Raw genomic sequence first — 13,412 nt, 5'->3', positions numbered from 1 at the left:
GTTTTGAATGATCGTGGCATTGATGCTGGTGCTTTTGGCTCCATCAAGGACACTGATGTTAGTATGTCTCTCCTCCCAGCTGATACGAACAATCCTTGGACAGCGTTGATGGTACCTCTCCAGGGCCTAGAGGTTGCATCTGTACTAGTCCAAGTTTCTGAACTGTATAGAAGTATTGTGAGGACGACTGCCTTGCACACGGGTATCTTGGTGTCAGCACAGATGTGATCGTCAAAGACTCTCGCCCTTGGGAGTGGAAAGGGAGTGCTCACGGATTGGATACCATCTCCGCATCAATGTCAGCCTTAGAGAGGTGGCTCCCCAGGCAGGGGAAATGTTTGGCTGGGTTTCTCTGTTGATCTTGGAGGGCGAAACCTGGGAGGGTTAGGAAAGGACTTGAGTCTTGTTGAAGTTGAGGCTGAGACTGATTCTTTGTTATTCTTTGGCGAAGGTGTCGAGCATGGCTTGGTGATCCTATTCTGAGAGAGTGGAGTGGGCAATGTTGAAGTTCCAGGAGTAATGTCAGTGTTGTTTCCTTCTTGGATTACAACCGTTTGAGGTTGAAAGGTTGTCCGTCTATCCTGTAGATGATATGCACTCCACTGTGAAGCTTGTTCTTGACTAGGTGAAGGATGGTGCTGATGAAAATGGAGAAAAGGGTGGGGCGATTACACATCCCTGCTTGACTCCGGTCTTGACCTTTCAAAAGTTTCTGTCTTATTTCTGTTGGTGAGGACAACCGGTCTTTGACAGAGTCTTCCTTAGCACTTCCCAATTGAGTCAAAAGCTTTGAAGGCCATTTGGGGCGTTTGATATTCATTCTGGCATTCCTCTTGAAGTTGCCGAGTAGTAAGAGTCATATCCGCCGACCTAGGGTTGGTTGGAAGCCACATTGGCTTTCCGGAAGCATTTCTTCAGAGACCGGGAGAAGGCGGCTAGCGAGGATTCGACGTTGATCTTCCCGGCGATGGAGAGTAGGGAGATCACTCGGTAGTTCCCACAGTCTGCTTTGTCTCTTTTCTTGAAGATGGTGGTGGTGACAGCATCCCTAAGGTCAGCAGGAATTTCTTCTCTGTTCCAGATTTTCAGTAACAGCTGATGGAGATGACAGGTGATGTCTTCCCCAAGTTTGAAAATCTCTACTGGAATCCCGTCAACTCCTGCGACTTTTCCATTCTTCAGGTGTTTGATGACAGTTTTGACTTGATCCACACTTGGTGGAAGTCCAAGATCCTCATTGATGGGAGGAGTTGGGGGATTTCCTCAAACGCATCCTCATTTATGATTGTATTATGGTTTAGGAATTCTTTGAAGTGTTCTGTTCATTGAAGGCCGATATTTTCTCTGTTTCAAGAGGGTTCCGTCCTTACTCTGTCCGGTTTGAGGTCTCGGATTGTTGGATCCAAATATTGCCATGGCTACACCGGGTGTCGCAATGAGGAGTTTGTAGCTCCTTAGCTTTCTCAGTCCACCATTGGTTCTTGATTTTCCTAGTTCCTCTTTGTACCTCCACGTGGCTAATTGATGAGCTCTCCTCTTTGTCTTTCTGTTTATGGTGTTCTGCCAAGCACAGAGAGCTTTCCTGTTCTTGTTGATGAGGTCTTGAATAGCGTGGTTGTTCTCGTCTAATCAGTCTTGGTGAGTCCTGGTCTTGTAACCGATGGTTTCTTCACTGAAATTATGGCTGTCTTCAGCTCTTTACAGTATTCCTCCACTTGATTAGTATGGACACGTTGAAATTTTGGGGAATAATAATAATCTTTATTATTGTCACAAGTAACACTGTAATGAAGTGAAAATCCCCTAGTCGCCACAATCCTGCGCCTGTTCGGATACACCGAGAGTGAATTCAATGTCCAATTCACCTAACAGCACATCTTTCGGGACTTGGAGGAAACCGGAGCACCCGGAGGAAACCCAGATAGACACTGGGAGAACGTGCAAATTCCACCCAGATAGTGACCCAAGCGGGAATAGAACCTAGGACCCTGGAGCTCTGAAGCAGCAGTGCTAACCACTGTGCTACTGCACCGCTTCATTGAAGACATTGTTGGAAGGTCACAAGCATGCCTGAAGCCGTTCAACTTTGATCATTTTTCTGAGCTGTTTTTTCATCTTCCGTGGCTTCTGGTGGAGTTTGATGGACAGAGGATCAGATGAGCTGGTGATCTGCTCAGCAGTCCAAGAAGCATAGAATTCCTAAAGTGCAGAAGGAGGCCATTTGTCCCATCGAGTCTGCACCAGCCCTCTGATAGAGCACCCCAGCTTGGTCCGCTTTGAACCGTTTTGGACTTGTAATTCCCAACTCCTTCCTTTTAATGGTTCCTATTTGGGAGTCCTTGCCAACTCTGGCATTGCAATCCCCAAGGAGGATGATCCATCCTGTCTTCCTGAGGAACAGCGGAAAGCATGGTGACCAGGGTGGGATAGAAGCCTTCTTTGGACTCATTGTTGACTTCAAGAGTTGAGACATAGGCATTCGCGACCGTTGCCTGCTGGTTCTTGGCAAGTTGTCGACTGAGGGTCATGGTACGGGTAGATGCCAGCAGAGAACTCTCCAGTTAATTACTTTATTCTTGATGGAGAATCCAATTCCATGAGTCCTTTTGGCATCAACATGCTACCCCTCTGACATCATCTAAAAACAGTGCCATAATTTGCAGATTTTTATTCCAGGTTTTTTGACCCAGCGGCGATGAAGAAATTAGTAAATATTTTCACGTCTAGGTGGTAAATAACTTGGAAGGGAATTTGTAGGTGATGGCATGCCCCTCTGTCTGCTGTCCTTGTTCTCCTGGGTGGTCGAGGTTGTGAATTTGCAAGTTGCTGAAGAAGGCATGGTGGGCTGTTGCAATGTATCCTGTGGAGGTAACCACAGTAGTCAGTGTGTGCTGGTAGTGGAGAAAGTGAATGTTTAAGATGGGCTGTCAATTAAGTGAGCTGCACACCAAATCACTTGGAGGATAGTCTGTCACAGTACTGATTGTAGTAAAAGGTGGAATTGGTTTGGGGAGCCGAGGTGAGTTACTTCGTGCAAAATACTCATTCTCCGACCTGCTCCTGTTGTCATGGTATATGTCAGGTTGGTCCAGTTAGGTTTCTGGTCAATGATGGTCCACAAGACGGTGATGCGGGATTTGTAATACTGTTAAATGTTAAGGGGCGATGGCTAGATTTTCTCCATGGAGATCGCTGACATTGCCCAAGATCATGTGGCACCATTGTTTTGACACTTTTCAACCCAAGCCTCTATTTTCTGAAGCCATATAGATAAAGCTGAACACTGCAATTATTGGTGAACATCCCCATTTCTGTCTTTGATGGAGGAAAGGACAATGAAGCAGCTAAAGATAATTGGGACTATGACACTATCCTGCTGTGATTCTCTGGGGTGAGATGATTGGCCTCCAACAATTAGACCCATCTTCCTTTTTGATTAACAACATCCAGCTGTATCATAATGGTGACGTTTCCTTTTTGTTTCACGGTTAGTGTGGGATATACATCGTTGATTTTCAAATCTTTGTTGCTGTTGACTGTTTAAAAAAACAAAATATTCTCTAAATTGTTAGGCTGCTTGTCCAATCTTCAGTATTGGATGAACAAAAATTGCTTCCGAGCTATTTACTGGGAAAACTGAAGCCATTGTCTTTTCTCCCCATCATAAACTCCATTCCCCAGTCATTGACTCTGTCTCTTTACCTGGTAACGTCTAAGGCTGAATCAGCCTGTTCACAAACTTGGTGTTATATTTGACCATGGCCAGATATTCGCACATGCACTAGGTTTGCTGGTATGCCACAGAATGAGGCCCTTGTACCATTGTGTCCATGTTCCCTGCTGTTTCCCTGAGGTCCTGCAATTTTTTACTGTTGGCGTGTTAATGCAATTCACTTTTGAAATAATTGAATCTGCCTCCACAAAACACTGCATTACAGTTACTGTGTTTTTAAAAAAAACTTCATGTCACAGTTGGCTGTTCTGCCGAATTTGTGATTTTTTTTTTCTCCAAAAGGTTCACAGAACTGTCTTGCTTTTGTACTTTATTTATAAAACCAGCACCCTGTCTGTTTTTTAAACCACTTTCTCAAGTTCCCCTGTTACCTTCAACAACTTATGCATATGTACCTCGTGGTGTGTCTATTCCTGCACCCACTTTTTTTAATTAGAGAGAACTGGAAATAGGATCAGATTTATACTGTTATTGGGGCTGGTGGTGGTGTGGGGTGCGGGGAGGGACAGTCGGTGGAACAGTGTGGCTGGATAGGGGGCCAGCGAAATGTGGAGATTGAAAAACATGTAAATGGTGGTGATTATGGCTAAGAAGGGTGCTGAGAGTGGCATACAAAGTGCCAGACTCAAAATGCTAGCTCCCTTCTCCACAAATGCTGTGAGACCTGTTGTGATTGTCCAGTATTTTCTGTTTTGTGTCAGATTCCAGCATCTGCAGTAATTTGTTTTTATCCACTTTATGGTTGTGTGTTTTACATTGCCCCTCCTTGTTCTTCCTTCCAGAATGTAAAACATTCACACTTCTTTGAATTAAATTTCCTCAGTTTACCACTATCCTCTACAGTTCAAATTACTTACAAGTTTAGTGCTATCTGCAGACTTCGCCCTCTACACCTACATCCAGGACATGAATGTATCTAGAAAAGCAGTGACCCCAGTGTCTTTGGGAGTGGAGGACCCTGCTGTACACCTTCCTTCAGTCTGAAAAACAACCGTTCAGCATTTCTCACTCAGCCAACTTTATCCCTGCTGCCACTGTCCCATTTATTCCATGGACTGCACTCAATTCTGCCCCTGCCCTCCGTTTATCCGTTGCTGAAGGTTGATTAGCTATGCTAAAAAAATACCCTTGGTATCCAACGATGTGCAATGTTCTTGGGTAGTATTTATATATTTGGTGTTGAGATTCATTTAAATAGGTCAGTTTTATTTCTGCATCGAAAAGGAATTCACGTAGCTTACTAACTTGCTTATGTTTCCTCAGGTGCAGATGCCACTGAACCAAGCAGTTCAGATAGTCGGGGAGACAGACCTGATTTCTGTCAGAATCCTGAGGAGCCGCTAGCTGTTGTAGAATCAAATTATCTTTCTCAGTTTGTTGCCTCCGTAAAAGAAGAACAGCAGGCGTCTACAGTGGCCAACTTAAGAGCTGCACTTCTGAGCAAGCATAACTTCTTATCTGTCAAGCCTGACCAACCAGGAGATGATAATCCTATTATTTTTGAATACTTGCCTAAAGGTACAACATGCATCTTTTTAAGATTTTCACAGTTTATGGTAAATTGTATATATTCTGTTAAAAAGGATCCAAAGCAACTGGTCTTACAATTTCCCATGCAGCGAAGCTTGCTTTATAACTTGAGTAGCAACATTTCCACCAGATGGTTGCTTTAGTAGTTTGCTAGGCTGCCACTCCTTGTTGGAGTAATAACTGCTTTTTGCTGGAGATAAACCATAGGTGTGTTTGCCAGATGTGTTGACATAAGATGCTTACAGTCCTTCTGAATCTATCTATATTAATTCAGATGAATGGACTTCCATGGTGCTGAGCTTTCTGCTGTTTTAAGTTGGATTTTCTCAAAATACCCTCATGGTTTTCTTAACGAGCTGCTTTGCCCTGTTTTTCTCCCAGACAAGTTGATCATTGCTTATCTCATTAATCCATGAGAATTTAATTTGCTGAACTTAGTCCCCACAGACACTACGTATCAATTTGGCTTTGGGAGAAAAATGTATATTGCTGTACCTTGCTTCTTGTCTTCAAACCTGTCAGTAACATGATGTGTATGCCTTACAACAAACATTTCACAACAGTTTTAAGTATTTTTGTCTGGGTAGCCGACAGTATAAACCATAATACTCTGTATAATGAAGAAAACTTTACCCATTTGTTTCTTATGACTGCAGTAGTCAGCTACTTTCTCAACAGATGAGTGAATTAATGAGCATTGTTTTTGAAAGAAATGCTTTTGGTCAGTCTACAGAGAAATTGAAACGTTAAGCGTTTTTTTTTAAACAAATGGAACAGGAAGGCAGATGCTGTATTCATGGACTAGGGGAGGTGATGAAGAGAATGTTGTGAACGCAGTTGCATCGACTCCCATGAGTTGGAATTTCCTATGAGAAGTGAGGAGGCGAAAGAGACTTGAGGCAGTCAGTCATGGAGAAAAGGTGTTGTGGCACATTGCTTTCATAGAATATGAACCTGGAGTTGCAGATGGTTTTGGTGAAAGGGTATTGAAATATGGCAGTTGATCATATGCACACCGTGTATTCCATTGTAAATGCTAGATGTCAGGAGGGTATTGGCTGACACCATTTAAACTTGTGCAGCAAAACTTAGTGAAGAAAACAATATGGTGATTATTGAAATTAAACCTGTCGTTTATTACTTGTATTACTTTTCGACTTGCATATTTTTCAATTTCTCAGATGTTCCACATGGATGTTTCAAACAAATATGTTTATTTTTCTGTACAGTGCTGAACAGCTCCGTCACATACAAATCAAGGTCTTGTTTCAGATAATTTTCCATTTGAAACAATGGTTTTGGAATGTTCTCCGTACAGAGTTCCTGATTAAGTGAATAGAACTGTGCAGAAAGGAACTGGTTCACCGCTTAAACTGGGTTTATATTTTGTTAAAGGTGGACCTTTAACAAATTGTCTGAATAAGTTTGTGAATAACTGTCTTATGCAGTAGAGAGAGTATCTAGTATATTTAATGTTGCTGCTGCAGTCATGTTTTATCTATATGGGCATTCCCCATTTTTAACTGTAGCTCATGCCCCTCTTAACTTTTATACTGTCTGTTAGATCCATAAGGATATGATGCAACAGCATGGTTACTTGTGACAATTGTTAATGCTTGGGGCCCGGTGGGAACAATTTTCTGCAGAGATTTATTCCTGGCCTTTGCAGACTTTAGAGCTTTCCCAGGCTAGTAACATTTGAAAGATTGATACAATTTACAAACAAACTGAGACAACAGAAGGGGGGTGCGGGCGCAAGTCATCTTTTCAAAGTGGTGTCCTCTAGTGGGGAGGCAGTTTCCAACAGAGCAACTTTATTACTTAAGGCAGCACAGTGGTTAGCACTGATGCCTCACGGCTCCGAGGACCTGAGTCCAATCCCGGCCCCGGATCACTGTGCGTGTGGAGTTTGAACATTCTGCCTGTGTCTGCGTGGGTCTTATTCCCACAACCCAAAGATGTGCAGGGTAGGTGGATTGGCCACACTAAATTGCCCTTCAATTGGAAAAAGATGAATTGGATACTTTAAATTTATTTAAAATAAAAAACTTTATTATCTAAGAGTCTGATGTCAATGGCAGTTGATTCATTTCTCTGGACAGGATTGACCCTGATTTATTTGTTCTTCTCCCTACATGCCTCCACCCGCTCCCTTCCCCAGCTGAAGGAGGATTATAGATAATGCTTTACTGTTCGCTCGGTCCAAAAATCTGATGAGCCTGACAATTGGGTTAGCAGTTAAAAATGTTTAGAAGGTGGGGTTTAAATTTGTTACATGACTATGGAAGGGAGTGCCAATCTACTAATTCGAGAGCTTAAATATATGATGAAAAGTGAGATATGTTGCTGAAACGTTTCATCTTGCACGTACCAGGAAAACGCAAGAATGCCAAATTTCAAATTAACTACAATTTATCGCAGCGAGTGAAATGTCTGCCGCAACCTGTTGTACATTTTTAAAAAATCAACTAACTGTGTAGTGGCTACACGAGTGCTATTTCCTACTGATGCTGCATCAGTCCAAAAAGACTTTCTGTCTACCACGCAGTCTTAACAACGGCACGTTTGAATTTCAGTGCCGGTGCAATGCCAGCTACGTACGGTGTACATCCTAATGGTTGGCTGATTGAATCAAACAGCATGTTCCTTCTCTTGTTCATAATCAACAGATTACGTACTTGATCAGCCCACATTCGCAAAACCCAAAACATCTGCAGTTAGATGTGATTCTGCGATAGGGCAACACTTGCCGAATAGTCCTGAGTAGCTACACAAACCAATTTAAGATAATCAGTCAAGCTTGTAACATGTTTCATTTAGGATTGCTGGAAGGGACATAATTCATAGGCATGGATCCGTCCTTTGCAAACAAAAGGAATATGTCAAGCGTAATCGTCTTTTGTTAATTACCCGGAAGTTTGAACCTAAACTTTGGATTGCTTTCTCCATTGACAACCCATCAACTTATCCGAGTCGACTTGCTAACCAATCAGAGTCTTGTTTCCTGTAATATATGGCTGATCAGCGGCGCAGAAGGGGGACCAGGCTGGTCACGTGGAACTTTAAGGGTTGAATGGGCCAGTGAAGAAGGCCCGGGGTGGGGGGGGGGGGGGGGGGGGGGGGGGGGGGGGGGTGAAGGGGTGTGAAACTGGAGGGAGTGCTGGTGAATATTTATGCCCCAAACTGGGACGAGGTGGGTGCTAGGGAGGATTCCGGACCTGGATTCGCATCAGTTGATTTTGGGGGTGGTGGGGGGGGGGGAACTTCAAGACTGGACCAGTCGAGCCCTAGGTTGGGGAAGGTTTCGGCTACAGCCAAGGAGATCCATGGGTTTACGGAGAATTTTGGGGGTGGGCGGTCAATTCATGGAGATTTGGGAGGCGGAGGGGGAAAGAATTTTGTTCCACTCCCATGTGCACAAGGTGTACTCCCGAATAGATTTTTTTTGCTGGATAAAACGATGCTGGCAGAGGTGATAGATGCTGAATATTCAGCAATAGTGCTGTTGGACTACGCCCCACACTGGCTGGACCAGCGAGTGAGCAAAGGAAGAGCCCAGCGTCCGCAATGGAGGTTGGATGTGGGGCTGTTAGCGGAAGAGGAGGTGTGTGAGCAGGTGAGGGAAGCCATCCGGGGGTATATAAAGATTAACAATATGAGGGAGGTGTCGGCGGGTACGGTCTGGAAGGCACTGAAGGCAGTTATCAGGGGGGAGTTTATTTCTATTCGGGCACACAGGAGAAGGCGGAGCGGATGGAGATAGAAAAACTGGTGGGATAAGTCCTGTAGGTGGACAGGAGATACGCTGAGAACCCAGAGGAAGGGCTCTTGAAGGAACACCAGAGGCTACAATTGGAATTTGGTCTCCTATCCACGGGCAAGGCAGTGGGACAGCTGAGGAGAAGTGAGAAGGGCGGTGTGAGAGGATGGGGAGAAAGCGAGCAGAATGCTGGCGCATCAGTTGAGGCGGTGAGAGAGATTGGGAAGTGAGGGACACAGGTAGGAAGGTGGTCTTGGATCTGGTGGGAGTGAATGGAGTGTTTCGAGATTTCTACAGCAAGCTGTATAAATCGGAACCCCCAGACAGAGAAGAGGGGATGAGGCAATTTTTGGGAGGGCTGGAGTTTCCGAAGGTGGGTGAGGAGCTGGTGAAGGGCCTGGGGGGCCCACTTGGGCTTGGGGAGGTAATGGAGAGGTTGGTGGCGAAAAAATCGGGCAAGGCCTGGGACCAGAAGGATACCCAATAGAATTTTATAAGTTTTTGGGGGTGCTGGGGCCGCTGTTAGTAAAGACATTTAATGAAGCAAAGGAGCTGGGAGTGCTCCGCCCGACGTTGTCACAGGCTCGATCTCTCTCATCTTGAAACAGGACAAGGACCCGGAAAACTGCGGGTCATACAGATCAATCTCCTTATTGAATGTGGATGCCAACCTGTTGGCAAAGATCCTGGCCACATGCATCGAGGTTTGTGACCCAGGGATAATAGGGGAAGATCAGACTGGGTTTGTTAAGTGGCGACACCTGGCGACCAATATCAGGAGCTCTTGAACTCAATTATGATGCCTACAGAGGGCTACGAGGTGAAGTTGGCAGTGGTTATAGACGCAGAGAAAGCCTTCGACCGGGTGGAGTGCTTGTGGGAGGTTCTGGGACGGTTTGGGCAGGGATTTGTGTACTGGGTCCGGTTGCTTTATCAGGCACCGGTGGCAAAAGTGCAGACAAATCGGGTGAGGTTGGAGTATTTTAGGCTGTACCGGGGGACGAAGCAGGGATGTCCACTCTCCCCACTCGTGGAGGCTGGATTGTGGGAGGAGGCCCTGCGGAGAGTTAACGCATTCTCGTTGTGTGCCAGGCTCAGCCTGATCCAATTCAAGGCGGTCCACAGGCTCATATGACTATGGCCGGATGAGCAGATTCTTTGAGGAGTGGAGGGCTATGTGGGGACGTCCTGCGAATCAGGAACACGTGTTCTGGGCGTGTCCGAGGCTGAGGGGCGTTTGGCAGGGTTTTGCGGACGTCATGTCCGAGGTCCTGCAAGGGAAGAGTACAGGGGTGGCGATCTTTGGAGTGTCGCAAGACCCGGGAGCCCTGGGGTGAGGGGGGGGGGGGAGGAGAGGAGGAGGAGAGAAGCCAACGTTTTGGCCTTTGCTTTCCTGGCGACCCAGAGATGGATTTTACTGGGATGGAGTGACTTGGAGCCCCCGAAGTCGGGGGTTTGTGTTAGCGACATGGCGGGGTTTCTATGATCCTGAGAAAGATAGAGAAACAGAGGGCCATTGGTGTGCATGTCCACAGATTCCCAAATGTCAAATAGGATAAGGTGGTTTAGATGGCATGGGGATATTTTCCTTTATTAGCCAAGGTATAGAACATGAGAGTAGGAAGGTTATGCTAGAACTACATTAAATACTAGTTAAACTAGAGCACAACACACCATTCTGGCCACCGCATTACAGGAAGTGAGTACATGCAAAGGCTGCTATTGAAATCTGCCAAGACTGGAAGTTTCTAGCTAAAGAGGAAAGATTTCAGAAGCTGGGGTTTTTCTTTGTGGAACAAAGGCTGAGGGGAAATTTTAATTGTGTGTAGAAATTGTGGGGCCTAGACAGCGTGGGAGGAAGAATCTTTTCCCTTACCGGAGAAATCAATAACCAGGGGCCGTGCACTTTTAGTAGTAGAAGGATTGAAAGGGTGTCAAGAAGAAAATCTTCGCCCAGAGGCCTGTAGGCGTCTGAACGCTTTGCCTGAAATGGTGGAAGAAACAGGAGCTTCTCTACCTTTTAATACTTGGATATTCACTTGAAGTGCCGTAACCTACATGGGTACAGACCAGAAGCTGGAAAGTGGGGTTAGATGGGCTTTTAATCACACACTGGATGGGCTGCTTTTTGTGTTGTAAGTTTCTATAAAGAAAGGGCTTCAATAGCTTTGAGCACCAGACAGTTATTTGAGTAGGACAATAGTGTAGCCCATGGGCCTTGTGCAACCTCAAAGCCCTAGCAATCTGATCTTTGAAACCCAGGCAAATAAATCCAGTTTTGGAATATATTTGTTTTGTGCTAGTTCAACCTTTAATTTGTGGGTGTCGAAATTTGTACAGTTGTCTAGCTGGTGAATACATTTTAAACCAAATAACAAGATCTGTTTAGATTTAAGACGTGCAAAATAGTGTGAATACAGATTTCTATTGTACATAGAGATGCTGTGGTGCACCCAGAAAGACGAGACCTGCATTTGGAAAATTTTTGATTGCATAAAAGAGCAAGGGTGTGAAGAATATTTGGAACTTATTTGGAACTTTTATGATTATTGATACACAAGTAAAACCAAAAACAAAATCCAGGAAATACTCCGGCCTGGCGGGATCTGTGGAGAATAAAACAAAGTTAACGTTTCAGGTCTACGACCTTTCACCAGAACTGGGAAGAGTTAGAAATATGGAATCGAGCAAGTGAAAGCAATGAGGGTGGGGAAAAAGAGCAAAAGGGAAGGTCTGTGTTTGGGCTGGAGGCCAGATGAGATTAACTGACAAAAGATTTCATGGTGCAAGGCCGAAGGGCGTGGTAATGGAACAAGTAATTTTAAAAAAGAGAAGCGGCTAGAGGAGGTGTGAATGGTAAAAATTATGGATAGTTGCTGTCTGAAATCAAATCCAAGGAAAACCCAAAGCACACGATCTAAAACAGTTGAACTGGAGGATCAGTCAAGGAGGCTGTAAGGTATCTACAAGATGAAGTGATGTTTCTCGAGCTCATGTTGAGCTTCATTGGGGCATTACAGGATGCCAAGGATAGACTGATGGAGAATTAAAATGACGGGAGTGAAAGCTCGGAGTCGCTCTTGCTGCCTGACTCGATGTTCCACAACGCAATCACCCACCCAACTACTGTGGCCGAGGGAACGTACACAGTACGTACATGGTAGACAAAAAGAATAATCAACAGAGAACATTGACAAATGGTACACCGACAAACAATGATTGGTTATAGTGCGGAACACGGGGCGAAATAAAGCAAATACATGGAGGAGACTACAACAGTGAATACAGCGTAGTAAATTGGACGAAGTACATGCAAATTGCTATTTCACCTGGAAGGAGTATTTGAGATCTTTGGTGGTGAGAAGAGAGAAGCTAAAAGGTGATGAACCTGCTGCGTTTGTATTTAAGACCACCATAAAAAAAAAGGGAAGGTGGTATTAGGGGTGACTGATGAAAGGACCCAAAGTATTGTTGAGGGAAGCAGCGCTGCAGTGACGTTGTCACTGTTATTGTAATCCAGAGACCCAGTGTAATCCTCCTGGGGACCCAGGTTCGAATCCCATCTCGGGGGATATTGAAATTTGAATTCAATAAAAACCTGGAAATAGAAGTCTAAAGATGACCATGGAACCACTGTTGATTGTCAAAAAAACTCACCTGGTTCACTAATGTCCTTTTCAGGAAGGAAATCTAGTATGCTTCCCTGGTTTGGCTTAAATGTGACTCCACGTTCACATTTAACTACACAGTAATGTGGTCAATTCATAAATGCCCTCTGAAATGATCTGGAAAGCCTCAGTTCAAGGACAATTCGGGGTGTGCAATAAATGCTGGCCCAGCCAATGATGCCCACGTGAATAATTTTTTTTAAAAAAGTGTCTTTGAAATGCTGAAGAGGAGGGGATGATGTGTTCGGCAGTGAGTTATGGTGGAGGTGGTGAACATGGTGGAAGGTCATCTGGTGAATATGAAGACTGGTTGGGTGAAAGGCAGCAACCTCGTACTTGTTGGAGGAAAAGGGTGAGAGCAGAAGTGTGTGAAACACAAGGGTACGTTTGAGGTGATGGTGACTCTCGCGCATGGAGTGGGGAGAGAAGAGATGGGAGAGAGAGGAGGAAGATCTATTAGAACTGAAGGTTGCCTATTCTGATCAGATATGATGGAGAAATTGAGAGAAGGAAATCGAGGACTTTCAGAAAGTGGGATGTGAAGCCAAGGTAGCTGTGGGAGTTGGTGGGCTTAGAGTGCTACTAAACCTGTGCCTCTGAAGACATTAAGATGGCATTTATGCGAGACATTCAGTGTTACGAATGCGAAAACAGCATTACTAACTTGGAGTCATGACCTGAGCTGATTCTGCAGGTAAATCGTGAGAGATTCCCTGGAGGG

General features: G+C 44.8%; 1 protein-coding gene across 6 annotated transcripts in view; it reads left to right on the top strand.

Moving 5' to 3' along the window:
- Nucleotides 1-13,412, top strand: part of LOC140428447 (zinc finger and BTB domain-containing protein 46-like) — a 105,942-nt gene that overhangs the window by 61,336 nt on the left and 31,194 nt on the right. For all 6 annotated transcript variants that reach the window (XM_072514906.1, XM_072514908.1, XM_072514910.1 and 3 more), the window contains one exon: nt 4,997-5,251. In XM_072514906.1, the coding sequence (XP_072371007.1) occupies nt 4,997-5,251 (255 nt within the window). The remainder of the gene's footprint in view (nt 1-4,996; nt 5,252-13,412) is intronic.

The sequence above is a fragment of the Scyliorhinus torazame genome, chromosome 8 (assembly GCF_047496885.1).
Source record: "Scyliorhinus torazame isolate Kashiwa2021f chromosome 8, sScyTor2.1, whole genome shotgun sequence".
Taxonomy (NCBI): Eukaryota; Metazoa; Chordata; class Chondrichthyes; order Carcharhiniformes; family Scyliorhinidae; genus Scyliorhinus; species Scyliorhinus torazame.
This window is presented reverse-complemented; position numbering and strand designations above follow the sequence as displayed.